Below are 20,571 nucleotides of genomic sequence, written 5' to 3' on the forward strand. Positions count from 1 at the left end.
AATTTTTGTGTTTTTAGTGGAGACAGATTTCACCATGTTGGCCATTCTGTTCTTGAACTCCTGGCCTCAAGTGATCCTCCCGCCTTAACCTCTCAAAGTGCTGGGGTTACAGGTGTGAACCACCACATCCAGCCCATACCAGGTGTTTTATAAGCATGATCTCATTTAATCCTCATAAGGCAAGTATCAGGTAAATAATATAATTCCCATTTGGTAGTTGAGGAAACAGTGCTTGATTATGAAGCCTAGCTGGTTTCCCCATGCATCTTGGCACATCACCCCCAGCCATGCCCTGGCTGTGAGGTCCCTGAGGACTCTGAAGTGCTGCTGAGGTAGTATATCTCCTCCATCACATGAGCCTCTGGCATAGTCTTCTCTGGGTTCTTCTGGGGTGTGGAGGAGCATGTGTTAGGGACCTGGCTGCAGGGGTATTTGGGAGAAGAAGTATAAGGGACCCTCTCCTGAGCAGGTGCAGATGCACCAAGGTTGGAGTGTGGTGCAGGTGGCACGTTGTGGAGATCTGAGTGTCTGAGTGGCAACATGGTCAGGTGGAGTGGGGGATCTTGAGGGCCTGGATACAGAAATTGAACCTGACTTAAACAGGCCACAGAATTAGCATAGCTTTGCAAGGTCCCAGAAGAGCACGTTGGATTAATCTGTTCTTACCCTGCTAATAAAGACATACTCAAGACTGAGTACTTTATAAAGGAAAGAGGTTTAATGGACTCACAGTTCCACATGGCTGGGGAGGCCTCACAATCATGACAGAAGATGGAGGAGGAGCAAAGGCACATCTTTCATGGTGGCAGGCAAGAGAGTGTGTGCAGGGGAACTGCCCTTTATAAAACCATCAGCTTCTCATGAGACTTACTATCATGAGAACAACATGGGAAAAACCCACTCTCATGATTCACTTACGTCCCACTGGGTACCTCCCAGTGGATCTGTCCCATGAGATGTGGGAATTGTTACAATTCAAGGTGAGATTTGGGTGAGGACATAGAACCAAACCATATCACATGCAGTCTGCCCATTCTGCCCCCCCATCCTGTGTTCACTGCCCACCCCTACTAGAGTGAGCCTTTCCAGGCTGCTGTGCTCTGCTGGGGAGCCCATCCCCTGGCCCTGCCACTGGAGTCACCTGCCTTCCAAGGACTCTGCTGTCCTTCGGGAGCACTCAGCCCTGGTTTGATTTGGGGATGAGCCTGGTTCTAGTTTTAGGCTGTGTCTCCTTCTCAGGCTTCTCAGAAGCCTGGTGATTGTGTCCTTGTGTGGTTGGAAGGGCCTTTTCTCTGTGGCTGGCACTGGCATGCAAATCCACATTTGTGGGTGTCCCTCACATCGTCCCCTCAGTCTTCCATTTTCTAGTACTTATTGATGAGAGAAATTTTCCTTATTTCATATTAGAAACAGCTATGGCTTCCCTCAGAAGATTGAAAATCTTTTAAAAAAATTGTTTTGGCTTTGTTTTCCATAGAAAATGGAAGTGACTGTTTTGAAACTGATGTAGGTGACCTTGGACGCTGAGTGGAAATGAGCCGCCTAGGTTGCTTCAGCCAGGCTGAGGGGAGATTTATATCTCATATCCTGTTTCAGCTTTATCTCCTTTTTCCTTGCTTGTGCTGGGAACCCTCCCTAACTTTCATGTTCGTTTGGAAGCTGCTCCCTCCCCAGGCACTCTAAATGGTCTCGGGACCTAAAAGCTAGGAAGATGGGAAGAGATTTTGCAAGAATGATTGACTTTTTTGTACATGTCATAGCTGAATTAAGGTACCTTTATGGTTTTATGATGGCCATGATAAAACATCAACAACTTGCCCTATTTCTAAAAGGAAACCTAACATGCTTACGATAGAAAAACTGACAGTCTGTTAGCTCATCATCAGACAGAGAATAGAGTGAGGGCAAGGTTAGGGAAGGAGGGATGGGTGTGGGGAAGAATTGCTGTGAGCAGGGAGAGATGACATAGAGAATTCTGTGGTCTGAATGTGCCTCCCTAAATGTTTGTGTTGTAAACCTAATCCCTAATGCAACTGTATTGAGAGGTGTTAAGGTCATGAAGGTTCTGCCCTCACAAATGGATTAATGTCCTTATAAGAAGGATTTGTGGAAGGAGTGGGTTTGCTCTTTCGACTCTCTGCCTTGTGAGGGCACAGCCTTTGTTCCCTCCAGAAGATGCAGCAACAGGCACCTCTTGGATGCAGAGAGACTGGGCACTCCCAGCCAGTGCCTTGATTTGTGACTTCCCAGACTCCAGAACTGGGAGAAATACATTTCTGTTCTTCACAGATTACCCAGTCTCAGGTGTTTGTTTATAGCAGCACAAATAGACTCAGAGAGGAATGGCTCAAAGACAAGAAGAGGGAGAGATGGAAAAGAGGGAGGGGAAGAGACCACAAAGAAGCAAAAGCAAAAGAGGAGCAGAGAAAAAACCAGAAGTAACAGAAATAAATGCACACCATGGCTCAGAGTCTCTGGTGTTGCAACAGCATCTAGTTAACTTACTATGGAATCATTCTGTAAGGAAAATAAACAACAGAGAAGGAACAAACACACAGGAAAATATTTTCTGCATTTCTAAATAACATGGGGAAATTATAAAATTAAGAAGCTTCAAAAATGCATTAGTAGGAATTGTGCTTTCCCAGCCTCCCCCTCCTCCACAGCACACTCAGTGTGTGCTTCCTAGCGGTGGTTCAGGACTTTGGGGTGCCTCCTCGGGGCCTCTGTCTGAGGTGGCACACATGCCTCCTCCTCAGCCATTTGGGCCACCAACATTGGATCTGTGTGGATTTCTGCCTCTTTCTTTTGTTTATCCAAAGGAAGGTCTAGCATAGTCTCTGGCACCTGTGTGCTGTGCTGTGCTGGTCACAATGAGGAGATGGGAGAGAAGCCAAGAGTCAGCCTGTGCCTTGGAGCTCCCTGTGTGGTTGGAAAGGAGAATTCCAGTAACAGTGACTCCGCAGAGGTCCCACCAACTGTGATGTCAGATGAAGGTCTCCTACCACCCTGAAGGGTGTGTTAAGTCCCAGGCTAGTCACTGAAAGTTCACAAAGGCAGTAGCTGCCAAGTTTATCTCCAGTCTACATGGTTCTAATGAGATCACCTCTTATTTACAAAACCAATGTGGTGTCTGCTGACACTCTTCCCTCACCCCTATCTGAATAGTGAAAGATTTAAAAGGACAACAGATACATCAACCTAAGACCCTTAGGTTTTGAGAATGAAGCCTCTATCTCCTCCTTAAACATACAGTTTGGTCAATACAGCTGCAATAGGTTTTCCCAATTCAAATTAAAAAATCAGGAAAGCCAGGGGCCCTAGCATTTTCTTTTGACAAAGAGTCAGATTTATCTTGACCTGAAAAGTTTACCTTGACATCGAGTTGCCTTTGCCTTGTACAGACACAGAGTTGATAAAGGAGATACTGGAGCAGAAAAATCTTGTCACTGTGTTTTCATAATTCTTCATTTTTCTTCCATGAAAGGCAAGAAGATGTGATTTTGCAGCCTGCCAGAGGCTCATTATGCAATGCATGTTTGCAGATATTTGAGACTCATAGCCAGGGGAGAAAATGATGCATTCATAGCCAAATAGTGACTTTTTAAAAGAAAGAAAAAGTGTTTTCAATAAAGTGGTTTCTTTCTATTTACAAGAGCCCATCTTTAAACTCCGCAGTCAGAGGTAAGAGGCAGATGCCAGGCCCATGACTTATCACAGGGTGTGGATTTTTTTCTCTTCATACATCTGGAATTCTAATTAACTGGGGTAGAATGAATCCTTCTATACAGTATGGCCCTTTTTTCACCCTAGTACAGAAAGTCTGTCTCTTTATCTCTAGGGATCCTCTTTTGGCCCATGGGGAAGGCCTCAGGGCCCTGAGACTGGCAAATTCTCCCCTCCTTGCTGCCTCTTAGGGGTGCCTTGGGGCGCTGCCCTGTCAGCATTGCTCAGGTTAGCTTGCTCTGCTCCCTCTATGTTTCCATCAGCTCCACCGAAGCTCATCCTTCCAGCTGTGTCCCATATTGCTGATCACAGTTCTCCAGACTTCCTTTCTACTTGAGTGAGGGTGAGCAGACCTCTCTACTCCTATATAGCCCTAGCTGGAGGAGTCTTGGCCATGGCCCTCCTTGCATGCACTTACACACACACACACACTCACACACTCTTTCTCTCTCTCTCTCTCATTCATACTCACACTAATACACATTAGAGAACCTGTGTTGCCACTGGCCTACCACCCCACCCCCAGCACTGGGGACATTGCTGAAAGTTTCTTCAGACTGCAAAATGAAGAGAAGTAATGTGGTGTGTAGAATCGAGGGGTGGAGCAGGTGAAATTGACAGGAATGGGGAAGCTGGGTGGGAAGGGTTAGCTCAATATCACAGCTGTGAGGTGAAAGTAGCAGTGGAAACAGAATAATGAAAAAATGGAGACATTTTGAGGACTAGCCTTCGAGGAGGAGGTTTCTGGTTATAAGAAAATAAAAGGAATCAAAGGTGGGGGTCACAGTTTGACTCTGCAGCTAGAAATACAATAGTGCCTCTGGCAGTAGAAGAGTTAGAAATTTGGGCTTGTTGGCAAGAAAACTTTGGGCACACTGGTTTGGAGATGAAGGAAATATTTCCAAAGAAAGCAAAGACAAGAATTGAGAAAAAAGGATGAAAAGGAATGAGCAAAGTCTCCAAGAAATATGGGACTATGTGAAAAGACCCAATCTACGTTTGATTGGTGTACCTGAATGTGATGGAGAGAATGAATCCAAGTTGCAAAATACTTTTCAGGATATTATCCAGGAAAATTTCCCCAATCTAGCAAAGCAGGACACTATTCAACCCCAGGTAATACAGAGAACACCACAAAGATATTCCTCAAGAAGAGCAACCCCAAGGCACATAATCGTTAGATTCACCAGGATTGAAACGAAGGAGAAAATACTAAGGGCAGCCAGAGAGAAAGGCCAGGTTACCCATAAAGGGAAGCCTATCAGACTTAGGCTTTCAGCAGATCTATCAGCGGAAACCCTACAAGCCAGAAGAGAGTGGGGGCCAATATTCAACATACTTAAAGAACAGAACTTTCAGCCTAGAATCTCATATCCTGCCAAACTAAGCTTCACAATTGAAGGAAAAATAAAATCTTTTATGAACAAGCAAGTACTCAGAGATTTTATTACCACCAGGCCTGCTTTACAAGAACTTCTGAAAGAAGCAGTATACATAGAAAGGAACAACCAGTATGAGCCTTTCTAAAAATATACCAAAAAGTAAAGAGCATCAACATAAAGAGGAATTTACATCAACGAATGGATAAAATAGCCAGTTAACATCAAATGGCAGTAACCCTAAATTTAAATCAACTAAATCCCCCAATCAAAAGATACAGCCAAAACCTAACGGTATATCCAAAGATACACAAAGACTCAAAACAAAGGGTTGGAGAAAAATTTACCAACCAAATGGAGAGAAAAAGTAAATAAATAAACAAAAAGCAGGAGTTGCAATTCTCACATTTGATAAAATAGATTTCAAAGCAACAAAGATACAGTGGTAAAACGATCAATGCAACAATAAGAGATCTTAATACCCAGATACATAAGACCCATAATGAGATTTAGACTCAACGAGACAGAAAATTAATAAGGATATCCAGGACTTCAACTCAGATCCGGAACAAGTAAACTTAATAAATATTTATAGAGTTCTCCATTTTAAATACACAAAACATTGATAGGCCATTATTAATACCCATTTTTAGAATGAAGCAATATTCCTGTTCTCTCTCCCTCTTTTTCTTCCTTTCTTCCTCTCCTTCTCTCCTTTTTTTACTTTTCAACATCCTAGTTCCTCACCTCTACTCAATACATTCCTCTGAACACCTGATTTCTTGTGATTCTCCTGTCCCACTGAAACCTCCAACCCATAAAAAAAAAAAAGAAAGCAATGTGCCATGAAGCCTGGTACTCTGTGTGCCCCAGGAGATGCAGGCTAATGGATGAGGAGAGGAGATTTGGTGAGCTCTCTGGTCTTGGAGCCACTGGCATGACACTGTTGTGTGATCTGCTCAGATGACCCAAATGTGTAGGTGAAAGCTGAAAAGCTTTGTAAGTTACATAATGTCAATAATAGAATCCTAGCCTTGAAAAGATGGCAATGTTATGTTAAAGGTGTTTCTGACATCAGTCCCATTCCTGATACTTCTGGAGGCAGAGGGAGCATCAGATCATTTCTTAGGTTGCCCAGGGACACTGTTGCATGCTGGAATTGATGGGAAGACTTCCTTTTTGGGAGATGCATTACCTGTCATTACCAAATGCTTATGCATTGCTTTCTTGAGCAAGACTCTCTGACTTGCTGTGGAAGCTCGTTGAGTATTTAAAGGCAGTTACCATGTGAACCCTGTCCAGGCTAAACTTGATGGGTACTACAGATAGTCCTTGGGGACATAATTTTCAACTCGTCATCATACTGGTTACCAACTCTTCTGTTCATGTAGTACAAAGAATAGTAATATGGTAGCTGGGATACGATTTCTTCCACAAATCCCACCTCTGCTTTGTTACAACTTTTAGCAGCAGCCCTAGGTGTTGCCCCAATTTGAACTGGTAATCCACTGAGCCTTCCAGGTTTTCATTACACATTTTGTCTGCCAGTTTCTTCCATTCTGCGTGTCTGTGATGGACTGATTCACATCTACATTCAGGGCCTTGGATTTTTCCCCCATTGATTGTAGGCCAGAGTTCCAGCCTCAGGATAATTAAGAATTCTGTTTTGGCTCTTTGTGTTATTAGCTTTTAGTGCTAATTTTATTTAACAAAAAATGAATAAGCAGATCTTGCATGCCATTGATGAAAATGTCCAGTGGGACAGAGACAATCCATAAACCAGTGCAGCCTGCAGGTTGACACTGATCAGTCAGGGCATTTTAGGGCCATTGTGCAATTAGTGGGAAGTGGCTGAACTCTGACTGTCCAGCTGTGTTTCTTCATTAGGCTTACAAGGCCTTCCTGGAATCTAGATATGCTGCATCTGACAGTCAGTGCCAGAGCTTTGGGGCCACACACGCCTGCACCATCCTTGGTGTGGGCTGCTTTTTTCATCTGTAAAATGTGGGTGATAATAGAGAAGAAGGTGTAAAACACTGAGCAACAGGAGAGGCCCAGGATGGCTTCCCACCCCTGCCCTAGGAGTACCGGGTTTTATTCTTTTTTCTTCTCCTCTACCACCTTATTGACCTTCCCTATGGCTTAAGGCTTTTGTCTCAAAGAAGAGAAGCCTCTGGCTGGGGTTTCCTGCCCTTTCACAGTGCTGGCTGCTCCCCGCCCCCTGCCCCATCCTTTAGGGCTGTTGCAGTTCTGCCTGCTCTGTTGCTGTGCACTGCAAGTTCTGCGATGTGGAGAGAGTTTCTTAGGTCCCAGCCCTGCGCCCAGCTTGTTTGTGAGTGCCATGGAGAGCAGCCTCCTGGTAGATGCCAAATCCCTTTGTGTCTGCAGTTCCAAGGGGTTTATGCTTCATGGTAGCCCACAGTTGACATGTGACAATTTGCTAAAACTATTATCTGATGTTTTCTTGTTTTAATTATTATTATTTTTTTTTGAGACAGGGTCTTGCTCTGTCACTCAGACTGAAATATAGTAGCACAATCTCGGCTTACTGCAGCCTCAACAATTCAGGCTCAAGCCGTCCTCCCACCTCAGCCTCCTGAGTAGCTGGGACCACAGGGCACACACCACCACACCCAGCTAATTTTCTGTGTTTTGGATAGAGATGGGATTTCACCATGTTGCCCAGTCTGGTCTCAAACTCCTGTACTCAAGTGATTCTCTTGCCTTGGCCTCCCAAAGTGTTGGGAACACAGGCAGGAGCCACCGTACCAGGCTGGCCTGAATTTTTCCTACCGTTTTGTATAAGTGACTTCATCTTCCTCCCCTCCCCTGCCTCAGATAAGCCATTGCTGGCCTCTTATTCTTTCTGGGTAGATAGTACCCTCTCCCTCCCTAGATGGCAGGCTACCTGGTTTTCCTACAACCCCAGCTGTATGATAGGCTCAAGAAAAGTTATGGTGTGAATGATTTTCTCTCTTTTATCGTTAGGTTGGGAGTGACACTTGACATCTTTCCAGCAGGAAGCCAGAAATCCAACTGTTAATATTATTAAAAAAACACTATAAATATACTGCAATAGCATGAAATGTACTCAGCCAGCAAATTCTATATGGTCCAGGCAAAGGGCGTTACTGGAACATTAGTTAATTCCTTGAATTGCACTATTGTCTTAAGTCCATCCTTGATATTGAATATTGTGTTTATGATTCCCACATTAATTGAATTGAAATATATTTCATTAATAGAAATTTCATTAAGACTAATTTTTTCATAATTCAGTTAATGATAACAGATTTAAAAAATATGGCAACTGGGTGTGGTGGGCCTGTAGTCCCAGCTATGGGGAGGCTAAGACAGGAGGCTCCCTTGATCCCAGTTCATGATCAGCTTGAATAACACAGAGAGACCCCATCTCAAAAAAATGAAAATAGTTAAGGTTTATTGGTATAATAAGGAAATATTGATATAAAAAATAACTTTTTAAAACATTTACTGAATTTTCTAGAAACACTACCACATAAAGATCATCATTTTGGGATACTTTTTCTTCTAGTTTTTCTTTGAATTTTTTTACAGTTAATTCTGAGTATATTATAGGCATTTCCCACATTTCTACAATATTTTAAAATCACAATATTTGATGCCTACATAATACACAGTCATATGAATGTACTATTATTCATTTGACTTTTCTCATCTTTTAATCGAATTGTTTCCAATGCTATGCTCTACTTAAAGAGCTTTGTTTCTAATGGCATGAAAATATACTTAGTGAATGAGGTTGCGTTTGAATTTTTTGCATGTTTATCAACATTTATTAGATGAGAGTTCTAAAATTCCATGGGTTTTAATGGCATAGTCATGTAATATTTGTGCTGGAGACATTGTGGGTGTAAAATGCCAGCTTCTTCTTTAGGACAGTTGCTCTTCTGCCGGCCACTTGGCTGTGCGTACGCAGAACACTCATTCTCACTGATTTGATATGTTAGAGGACCCTGAGTGAGAATAATCTCAGTAGGAGAAGAAAGGGAAAAAGCAAGTTTTACTAGTTATTGTTTTAGGAAGGACTCAGAGTGAGAGAGCAGTGATTCAGGCCCGGCAGCAAAGAGGGCAGCAGGCTGAGGAGTCTCCAGGCACAGGGCTAAGCAGCAGTTTCTTCCATTCATGCTGAGATGATCGTCTTCAGGGAACTGATCATGGCTCCTCAATTCTTCAGAGGCTTGCTGATAAACCAGAATTTTAACTTACAGAGGTATCATCCTTGTGAATGCAAGTAGAAACAAGGTGTACAGCTTTGACTCTTCTGCCCCTGTAGCCCAGGTCAACCAGCTGAGTTTTAGCAGCTGGAGGAAGAGTAGAAGTGGGTGGCTGTAATCTGGAAGAAGATTTGGGGAAATGCAAAAATCCCAAAGTAGGCAGCATGCTGTTCCTCCAAGAGAGATGTTCTACCTTTTTCTAGGAGAGTTGGATGGGCAAGAGAATCAGAAGCAGCACAGGCTTCTGCCAGTCTCTACTCCAACCCCCGCCTGCCAGCCCTTCTCCTCCTACTCCAAAGTGGATGTTTTCTGATTCTTTTCCACTTTTATTCATGGTTCTTTAACGAAGCTCTTACAAAGCCAGTCCCCCCAAAAGGGGGCCTTTCCCTGACAGGTGCTGTGAAGCCAATACACAAAACCAAAAGTGAGCACCGAACAGTGCAGGCTTTATTCAATGGCCATGGAATTGAGACGTGGGAGCGTGGTTCATAAATCAACTCCTCAGTTCAAGAGAGTCGGGAAGTCACAGATATGGGGCATCTTTAATGAAGGGGTTGGGGCATTAAAAGCAAGGGAAGGAATATTCATGTCTTTTCCGGAAATGGGGGGAGAACTTCTGAAACCGGAATGCCACTTTTCTTTTTGTCCTTTTATGGTTTCTTCTGATTATCAACTGTCATAGTGCTGGTGGGAGTGTCTTTTTCCATGGGAATTAGATTATTAATGAAGTTAGAAAGTCATCAGAGGTCAAGTGAGCTGAGGCCTGGGTCTCACCAGTCTGATCCACTTTTGTCAGGAGGGGGAGCTTCTGACCTCAGGCATCCTGTTTCCCAAAGATGAGCAGAGTTAAGATAGGAAAAAAATTTACTTGGTCATCTAGGCCTTTTCTGGGGTAAAAAACCTCCATCTAAGTCCCAGAATTTTATCTCAATAGAGAAAATGCCAATTGGTAGCACCGTTTATTATTATTTATTTAAATTATTGTGGGTTGTTTGCTATATTTTACATTCTGTAAGATTTCCCATTCACTAGTAAAATCCTAAGGGCTACCCAGGCTTACACCTGGCTGCTGTACTGAAAATTGCAGTAATGCATTGTGCAAATAATGGAAATCCTGCAAACTGCATTGTGCCATAGGCAGCTTGGCCATCAGGCCATTAGGCTGGACCACGTGGGTTGGATGTACATGACTTCCTATTCTGGCGGATACACCAACCCTGGTCTCCACACTCTCCCTTGAAGACACCTGCAAGCCAAGACCCAGAGTTCTGCACTTAGTTAATATGTTTGGGTCTGTACTTTATTTCTGATAATACCCACCTCATGTTACAGATAACCTGTTAGAGGTTGGGAGCAGAGAAATTTGGAGTTTGGGATGTCTGTTGGACTGTTTGATAACCAGTTATGAAGGCTTTAGGATGCGCTCTGAGCTGCTTGCTCAGAAATTCTGAGAGTAAGTATATGGCATTGGGATACAATGTTTAAAGAGTTTGTATCTTAAGTCATTTGAGATCTTTTTTTCTTTATAGCAATACCTAGTATATTCTAAAGTGCTGGTGAGCTTGCAAACAATGTGGCAAAGCTTTATAGATCAACTTATCTTACCACTTTCGAACTCAGTTTTAATAACCAGCATCCATTTATGTAACAAACGTTTATGATGTTTTGGTGGAAAATGAGACAAATAGAATGAAGCATGGTTTTCCAACCCCCTTTGTAATTTCAGTCTTGAGGTTTGGAAATTGTTTTCTTTTTAGGGTTGTTGAATTTTTAGAAGAGAAATGAGGAATTTGAAGATTTTTTGGAATTCTTTTATTTTTGCTTAATGAGCAGCATATTTGACCTGCTAAGTATAGTTCTTAGCAGTAAAATGTGAAGGGACTTCCAGGTTGTTTTTATGTGTAAAAGGATTAAGAAACTGTCTTTTTATTACCTTCCCACATATTTGATGATTACATGTTATCTGAAGTCTAGATACCCAGGTTCTGGACAGGCAACTCCACACTCTTCCTGTGGGATGACCTGGAAAATAAAAACAAGACTCTGTGTTGACACCATCCTGCTGCCCTTCCCTCCAGCCCAGCCTCCCTGGCACGGAGCTGACATTGAGCCCTGAGTTATTTATAGAATATGGAGGTTCAGTCCCTGGACTGAGGCTTGGCTTGAAGAATGTTACTTCCTTGGGTCAAGAGGTATCTCTGGTCCTTTGAAGGCTTGTAGCCTTTATTTTGAGAGTGCAAAATGACAGCTGCAACAGAAAGTAAAGCTCAGCTCAGTAACCCCCAAAATGTGCCAAATCGTTATGAAATGTGCAAACGTTGACAGCCATCTGTATGTTCCTTCTTTTTGCACCCCCCTTATACAAGGGGATTATTTCGGATTCCTGTTATATACTGTGTTTTAGCTACATGCTTTAGAACAACATAAACACAGTCCTTATTATAACAAACAACTAAAGATGGAATACTAGTGTTTCCTAGATTGTAATTAAAGGAGATATAGGTAACAGAAAGCCCAAAGGCTGGATCTAGAGCTCCAGTGTGTTTCTCCAGCCTAAAGGAAGAGGGGTTGTTTCTGTGAACAGGAGCCCAAAGACCATCACAGGGTTCTTTTGCTCCATGGAAGCTGGGAAAGGCTGGCTGGGTCCAGTTCTGTCCTCTAGGAATGCTATCTGTTTGCATCTGTCCTCAGCAACCTGGCACTCAAGATGTTGTTGAAAGTAGAAGCAGAGAATCTTGGATTCAAAAGGACCTTGCATGGGGTCAGCCAGTCCACCGTCTATAGGCTCTGAATTCCTTCTGCAAAGCCTTTGTCAAGTGGCAGTGCAGAGCCTCCAGAGACAGGGAACCTACTCCCTCCATGCCAGCCTGGTTGTCTTGAGACCACTGATGCTGATGCTGCCTGCTCGTTGCCGTTGCCCTATACTCCTGTGTTACTGCTTTGTGACTGCTGTATCTTCCATGGCCTGGGATGCTTCGTAAGAATGAGAATCGATTCTGATTGATTTCTCTTGGTGCTGGACAAATGGGCAGGTGCTTGAGCCTGTAGGTCATAGTGGATCCCTTCATTACCACATGAAGGCATGCCAGGCAGAGCTGAAAATCAGACAGTTCAGACTGAAGTGACACTTTGCTGATGTGTCTGGGCCACACTGTGGTGTGTGCTCTGGCATTTATGCAGCTTGTTCCACTCTCCTTGTTTGTGACACTCTTTCTTTCTGCCACACCAGGCCTGCCTCTCCTGCCCTAACACTGTCCTCTCTGGTCTGTCTCTTCTCAGCAGATGTGGGCTGCAAATCTTAATATCCACTCCAGTTATTATAAAATGTGTCTAACATAAGTGCAAGGGACACCAAGGGCGGATTTTTAAGAGCTGTGGGGTGACCAGTGTCTTTGGACTTGAAGGAATGGGTGTGTGGCCTCCACTGTGGCTGTTCCACGCTTCCAAGGGTTTTTACTATATTCCAGATACATGAGGGCATCAGATACATAATTTCTGGATAAATGAGGTTGTCTGTAGAATTCTTTTGATGGAAAGTAGCTTTTTTACTTTCAAGTCAATGCAGCAATGCTAGTAAGGTAATTCTGAGGAGGACCCTGCAGGACATATTTTGACAGTGAGTTAGTACATGCTTGCAATTAGCACCATGCATTTCTATAAAATTAATGTTTTAGTGCTCTTTTTTCTAAAGTGTTTAACTAATATGCTTATTATTAATTTACATAGTGAATCTTCCAAAAGTACATCCTCATAAACTTAAACTCAATAGAAGCCAAATTCCTAGGAACCTAAAATTATGAATCAGAAGATGTTTGGGATTTTAAAAAAATGAAAATCAAATTACATTGCCAAAAATACTCCAAACTGAGCTTGTATCACAGAGGGAAGAAAGGCAGGAATAGGCATGTTGAGACCAACAGAAAAATGAGGCTTTGCTAGAAAACAGTGGTTTCTTAATTAGAGAGCCACATATGGGAGAGTGACTTAGGGATGCTGGGTGCCTGAGACCGTATTGGTCAAGGCCTCATGACCACAGAGATGTTCAGAGGGAGCCTCTGTGAGGTGGGTGAAGGGGCCCTTCTGAGACCAGCTAATTGGGGGAGTGGGTTGGGCAGCAGCCAGGTTCTTTCCTGGGAAGGCATTTAGAGGCTTAAACCACGTAATAATAGTCCACCCACTGAGGAAGTCACCAAGCCTGAACTTGCTAGGTCTTTTTATTTACTTGAAGAAATTTCTTCAGCCCTAAATGTACAAAGTACAACTCATTATGCCATACCTTGCCCTTCAACCTCCAACCGAGTAGTTGAGAAAAGTACACTGTAATGTAGTTTCTTCCTACAGAATAGAAGCTGAGGAGCAATTGTGGCCTCAAGTTATGAGGGTAGACATTCTCTGAAGAGTTCCCAGCACTCCAAAGTACTCAGCTTCCTGTTGGGGGAGGAGGTTACCTCGAGAATGGAAGCCCCAGGCATGGCTTGCCTGCAGCTCAATGGTGGGGCTGAGGAGGGGGGCTTGGCTCTGCTGGGGGGTGCTATGAGGTGAGAAAGGGAGGCTGGGGGCTGGGAAGGCTCACTCTACACAATGTAGGGGGATGGATTTGGAGGATGGGCTGGCCTACCCTTCACACATATGCTGACTGAACAGCTTCTCGTGGGTCAGATAGAGCATCTCTGCTGCCATGAAGCTTACATTCCTTAGGGGCAACAGAGGCATAGTAGGTGAACCAGCGTATGTAGCAATTTCAGTCATGATAAATGATGTGGATAAAAAAAAAGGGCTACTGTAGTGGCTCATGCCTAAAATCCTAGCACTTTGGGAGGCCATGATGGGATGTTTGCTGGATCCCAGGAGTTTAAGACCAGCCTGGGCAACAGGGAGAGATCCCATCTCTACTAAAAATTTTAAATAAAATCAGGCAGGCATAGTGGCATGCACCTCTAGTCCCAGCTACTCAAGAGGCTGAGATGGGAAGATGACTTGAGCCCGGGAGTTTGAGGCTGCAGTGAGCTATGTTTGCACCACTGCACTCCAGCCTGGGTGACAGAGTGAGACCCTGTCTCAAAAAAAAAAAAAAATGAGGTGGTTGGGCACAATGGCTTATGCCTGTAATCCCAGTACTTTGGGAGGTGAAGGCAGGAGGATCGCCTGAGGTCAGGAGTTCAGGATCAGCCTGGCCAACATGGTAAAACACCATGTCTACTTAAAATACAGAAATCAGCCAGGCATGGTGGCAAGCGCCTGTAGTCCCAGCTACTTGGGAGGCTGAGGCAGGAGAATCACTTGAACCTGGGAGGCAGAGGCTGCAGTGAGCTGAGATCATGCCACTTCACTCCAGTCTGGGCAGCAGAGTGAAACTGTGTCTCAAATAAACAAATACATAAATACATACATATGTAACAGAGTGATGTGATAATGACCAAGGGGCTCTTTTAGGTAAAGGAGTCAGGAAGGCATTTTCTATAATGAGAATTTCTCTGACCTGAAGGATGAGGTCAATCCTGTGATGAATTGTTCCGGGTGGGCTTCAGGCAGAAGGAATAACAAGGAGAAGACCCTGAATCATGGATGAACTCTGCTGTGTGAAAAACACTCACACAACTACAGAACTTAGCATGTGAAGCACACTGGGCCAGAATGGGGGTGTCAGGAAAGGAGGTCAGAGGGCTTGGCAGAGGCCAGGACAGAAAGCCTGCGGGGACAGGCAGCACCCCGGGCATGATGGGGAGTGACTGAGGCTTGAGAGCAGGAGGCTGCAGTGGTCACTCTTGCTGCATTTTGGAGAATGGACTTCAGCAGGACAAGGCCAGAAGCACTTGGGCTATTGTGGTGGTCCAGGGTGATGAACAGAGAGAATGTAAACTGGTAGGTTTGAGACAGAATTTAAAGGGAGCTCTTCCAGCCCTGGTGGATGGATTTGCTGTGGGGATGGAGTGAGGGAGGTGCAGGCAAACCTCTCTCAGTGCTCAGGGTGGTGGAGCCTTGTCCTGAGGTGGGGGCTTTGGAGGGAGCAGGTTGGGAGTGGTAGGTGGAAGGGGGTAAGCGTGAATGAAAATTGAGACCTCTGTTTTGACCACAGCAAATCTGTTAGCATCGGAGTGGAAATGGCAGGAGGTTATATGGCGCCTGTTCAGGAGTTTGGTCAGGACTGGAGAACAATATTTATCATCTGGTCTTAGGTAGACTTTCAAACCAGGACACTAAATGAACTCACCTGGAGAGAGTGTGGAAGGGAGAGAGGGAGAGTAAAGAGGAGTGAAGTCTGCCATCTTCCCACACTGAGAGACTCAGCACCCAAAAGGAACTGTTGAAAAAGGAGCCACTCAGGAGACTTTGGTTGCCCAGAGGGAGAGGAAGTTGTTTCTGGAGAGAACAGTTACCTGTCACATGGTGCTGAGAGTTGAGCAAAAATGGGCCGAGAAGTAACCAGTGGATTCGACAGCGTGGAGGCCACTGGCAGCGTTGATGAGTAATCTGAGGGGTGGTGATGAGTCTGTGGGAAGAAGTTAGGAGGCGGAGCCAGGGACTGTAGCAAGTCTTCGGAGAAGTTTCCTCATAAAGGGGAGCTGAGCACGTGGGCACTGACTGGAGAGAGATGTGGAATTGAGGAAAAGGCAGATGGTGTGCTTGGTAGGTATGACAGCAGAGGAGAGGGAAGCAAGGGGGTAAAGGGGTTGCGTGAATGTGGATGAATGACTGCGGGTGGGTGGTGTTTTTTGTTTTTTTCTTTTTGAGACCGAGTTTTGCTGTTGTTATCCAGGCTGGAGTGCAGTGGCGCGATCTCGGCTCACCGCAACCTCCACCTCCTGGATTCAGGCAATTCTCCTGCAGCCTCCTGAGTAGCTGGGATTACAGGCACGCACCACCATTCCCAGCTAATTTTTGTATTTTTAGTAGAGACAGGGTTTCACCATGTTGACCAGTATGGTCTCGATCTCTTGACCTTGTGATCCACCCACCTCGGCCTCCCAAAGTGCTGGGATCACATACGTGAGCCACTGGGCCCGGCCTGGTGTTTTTAAGCTATTCCCTGTGGATTGCACGACACAGTGTCCTCTTTGGGCCCCCAAACTTACCTGTAAATTCTACCCATGTCCCCTAACGCTGTGATGTGGGCAGATGCATCTGACAGGCACAGAATTTTCCTCGGGCTGCAGAACACAGGAAAAAGCTGGAGCTGATTTGCCACAGCCAGTGACAGAGGCTCAAGGGCTGGGTGAGAGGTCATGGATTGATTGAACTGGTCACTGACTGATTCACTCAGTCAACAAGCACCTTCCAGCTCCCTCTGTGCCAAGTGCAGTTCCAGGCCCTGCAGCCACAGTGAAGATAAGCCCCCTCTTTCCTTGAAAGTGCGTATTGCCAATAGGGGGATGGGGCCACTGACAAGCCAGCTGTTGTGACTTTGGACGAATTGTTTAACCTGCTGTTTCTGCTTCTTCACCAGAAAAATAAGAACTGTGCTTGTGCCTACCTCACAATGTTATAGTTGGGGTGAAACGAAGATGTAATCGATTCAGCAAATGCTCGTGTTTGGAGAGTTGCCAGGCATGAGTTCTGGAGCCACGCATCCTGGGTTCATGTCCTGGTTCTGTATTTTACTCCATGACTGAGAACAGGGAACTTTGTTACCTCAGTTTCCTGATCTGCACAATAGGGATAGTACTAACACCTGCCTTCTGAGGTGTCTAATGAGGGACTATGAGGCTGTGCGAAGGAATCTGTGTAATTGCTGAGAGCATCTCATCTGGGGAGCGCTGGGTGCCCACTGCGGTTAGGAAGATGCTCTCAGGTGCACAAGGCCTCGTTGGCAGCAATGTGATGTTTTTATCTCTTCTGCCAGTTCCGCCTGGTGGTGAAGACAGCCCTGAAGCTGCTGCTCGTCTTTGTGGAGTACTCAGAGTCCAACGCACCTCTCCTAATTCAGGCTGTCACTGCTGTGGACACAAAAAGAGGTGAGTAGTCTTGTCCCCTTATGCCATGAAGGTGAAGGTGTCTAAGGCTTCCACATTCTACATGCTTGAGACAGAATTAAGAATTAACAGAATTCCCGAGAGGTGGACTTTCACTGCAAGAAACATTTTTGAGGTTAGTAAACCCACAAAGTTTAGGGCTGGAGTGTGGTTTGACAATGAAAGAAAAGTGCTTGTGGGCTTACCTGGGAGAGGTCAGATGCTGAGCTTGCCTTTGCCTCTACCCAGCTCCTGCCATCGAAACACGGAAGTCCAGCTCCGCCTCCTGTTCTTCCTGTCTTGTCCAGGGTTGCCCTGGCTCCTCCCCCTCCTCCCCTCTATGCTTCATTGCTTATGATCCCCAGATGTTTCTAGAATCTTCCCTCTTCCTCTCCTCTATCCCCTGCCCTGCCTTACCCAGGCCCTCACTACGTTTAACCTGTGCTCCTGGCCACCCTGCAAAACAGTTTGGTCTTTCACATCCAAAACCTGCCAGTGGCTTCCCAGTGCCTAGAGCATAAAGTCACTCCCCTTCCCCTGAGGGGGCCCTTTGCCCTTCAACTCCTGCCCACCTGCCACCCCCATCTCCCACCTGGGCTGCAACCCCACCCCCTTACCTTGGGCATGTGTGTTTAAAACCCACATATGTACCCCTTCTCTGCTGTGGTAGTGTTGCCCATCTGTCTCTACAAGTGGGGGTTCTCTGCTCAAGGATAGGGTCTCTGTCTCCCAGCGTGGTGTCCCATCACCCCAGCTGGCCCAGAGCCAGCAGGCATGCTGCAAACACATGGTGAAGAACGAGCTTCGGCTCTGGGTTACTGTATAACATGCCCTGGACCCTGTGATATTGGGAAGCCTGGAATTAAAATGCTTCCCAATTAAAAGGGTTTTTATCCTTTTGTCTTTTGTAGTTTGTTTTCCTCCCCAATATGACTCAATTATTATTCTCATCATCCCCACAAAGACTCAGGAACAAAAACTTGACAGTATTTTTTCTTTTTATGATTATAACAACAATACTACTAAAAACTTGGGAAAAGGTTAAAAAAGACAATAAAGATTCACTTCTGATCTCAGCAAAGGTAATCACCGTTAACCGGTTGGTATATTTCCTTATAGTTGTGTGTGTGTGTGCACACACTTAGGCACAAACCAACCAGGATGTGTCAGGAACAAAACGAAGGGCCTAAATTGTACTTCTGATTCAAACTGGTGGATCTATGATTTAGCATTACTCAGATCCACCTTTGAATGCTGAATCCAAATGTGAAGGAAAGTAGCTTGGGTTGTCTTTGAAGTTTGAGTAAAAGTTAATGAAAGGCATCCAGGACCTTAAACTGGGGCTCCTATACTTTCTACATGAACATGCAGGCAGCTGTTGGCACTAGGCACTGAAAGCAGGCCAGGAGGCAACTCACCGTTCCTTTGTTGGGTACGTGAGGGAGACAAACTCTAGTACACGGTCAGGGCCTGTGAGTCTGGAAGGTGTTTCCCAAGCTGAGGCAGGTTTCTTCTGCCACAGCATGTTGCCCTCTGCTGCCAGGTAGAAAGACCCTCATGGCTAAGAGCAGATCATGGGGCCAGCCAAGAATCCTTGATAAGGAATGGCACAGAAACCAGGTCTAGCTTTTCCAAGGCCAGTCAATTAGGTTCAAGGCCAGCAGTGTGCGTTTTGGCAGCTGGTAGGCAGCAGCTCCTCTCCTCCATCCCTGAAGGATTTGTACCTCCTCTCCTAACTCTGAGGTTGCTTTAGGACAACTAATAAACTCTTCGTCTTCCTGTCCTAAGTTTCAGGTAACCCAAGGGCCCTTCCTTGCTCTGGGTGTGAGTTAGAGGGGCCAGCTTCTCATGACCTGGGGTTCTCCTTTGGCTTTGCTGAGCTGGCAGTTCAGAGTTCCCTTCCTTGGACTTCATAGCTCATACGGTGAATGTTGTGTTGGTTGAGGGAGTGATCCTGAGATGAACCCAGGGCTTTGTATGCCATATCCAAGACTCCGTCCATAGTCCCAGCCAGAGATTCTCATCTGTATCAAGTCTTTCCACCAACATTAAGCAATGGCCATCTTTTACTGATTAGCAAAAATTTAAAAAAAAAACAGCTAATGAATTGTTTATGGCTTTGTGGTTTTTGCTTAAAAAATTTCTTAAACCTTTGGCAACTGCTGTTATCTGTCTGCCACAAGCACTAGCAGCTGAAAAAAAGGAATGGCACTAATGGAAAAAACTCAGAAATAGCTTGTTACGTGTGGCTCAATAGCATGTTTCTTTATGGACATGTGTGGTCTTGGCTGTGGTTTTATAATACATACATATAACATCATCCGATTTTACTGCTAGTAAAATTGCTCATGAATCCCGTGATGGAATTAAACATATAAATATGTCACGGTGTTGTGCAGAGAGCAACATGACTTCCAGGTGTGTTTCCTCGTGGGTTTAGAATCAGCCCTCCAGTTCCCTCAACTGGGTGAGAGAGCAGACAGGTGCCAGAGGTGATTTAGGGTAAACTGAGCATATCCATTTGTGTACAAGTTTATAAGTTATAAATTTTACTTCTCAAAGTGGCTTTAGACTCATCCTTCAGCAGGGACGAATGGACAAATAAGCAGCTATCTTTTTAAATAGTTACTTTTGGATTATGAAAACTGTCAGATTTAAGAAATCAGCAATAAAACTACTAGTCCTCAAAAATCATTGCTACCTAAAGTAAATGAAGTTGTCCAGAATGAATTCCTTTGGTTGCTTTATAAACACAAACATCGCACATGCTGCATGTGGGCTCACCAGAGGCTTTATTCTGCAGTGTGGGCAGTTTGGTCTGTGGCCAAGAGGGGGCCAGTTAGCAGGATAAAAGCCAAAGGGGTTCAAGTCCATCCTAAGGAGTGATCAGTGTTTATGAAGAAGGAAAATTTAAAATGCTCCATTTGACACAGGCAATTGCACTTTTGCTCAGGAGCCGAGATAATAAGGTGGATTCAAGTTCATCTCTGGGGCATGGTATGGTATTAAAATCAGACCACTGGATCTCCTTTCCTTTGCTTGCATCTTTAAGTCACTTTCCCTTTCTGGTGACCAGGGTCTGGCAGGAAGAGAGAAAGGCAGTAATGCTCCTGGGAGCCCTTAGAGAGCCTTGCTTTGTCATTTTGCCATGTCAGAGACTCACTTTCCTTGAGGTCTCCCCTGTGGTGGTTGATGGGAAAGTGATTGACACTCCTCTGCTGTCTGGGTATGGGGTCCTTCCGTCTGAGTGAACAAGTTTGC

At 44.9% G+C, this 20,571-nt stretch overlaps 1 protein-coding gene across 48 annotated transcripts in view; it reads left to right on the plus strand.

The window, feature by feature from the left end:
* Window positions 1-20,571, plus strand: part of FHOD3 (formin homology 2 domain containing 3) — a 508,721-nt gene that overhangs the window by 286,644 nt on the left and 201,506 nt on the right. For all 48 annotated transcript variants that reach the window (XM_054243584.2, XM_035269718.3, XM_054243586.2 and 45 more), the window contains exon 7: window positions 17,202-17,313. In XM_054243584.2, coding sequence (XP_054099559.2) covers window positions 17,202-17,313 — 112 coding nt within the window. The remainder of the gene's footprint in view (window positions 1-17,201; window positions 17,314-20,571) is intronic.

This window comes from Callithrix jacchus, chromosome 13 (assembly GCF_049354715.1).
Source record: "Callithrix jacchus isolate 240 chromosome 13, calJac240_pri, whole genome shotgun sequence".
In the NCBI taxonomy this organism is placed as follows: Eukaryota; Metazoa; Chordata; class Mammalia; order Primates; family Cebidae; genus Callithrix; species Callithrix jacchus.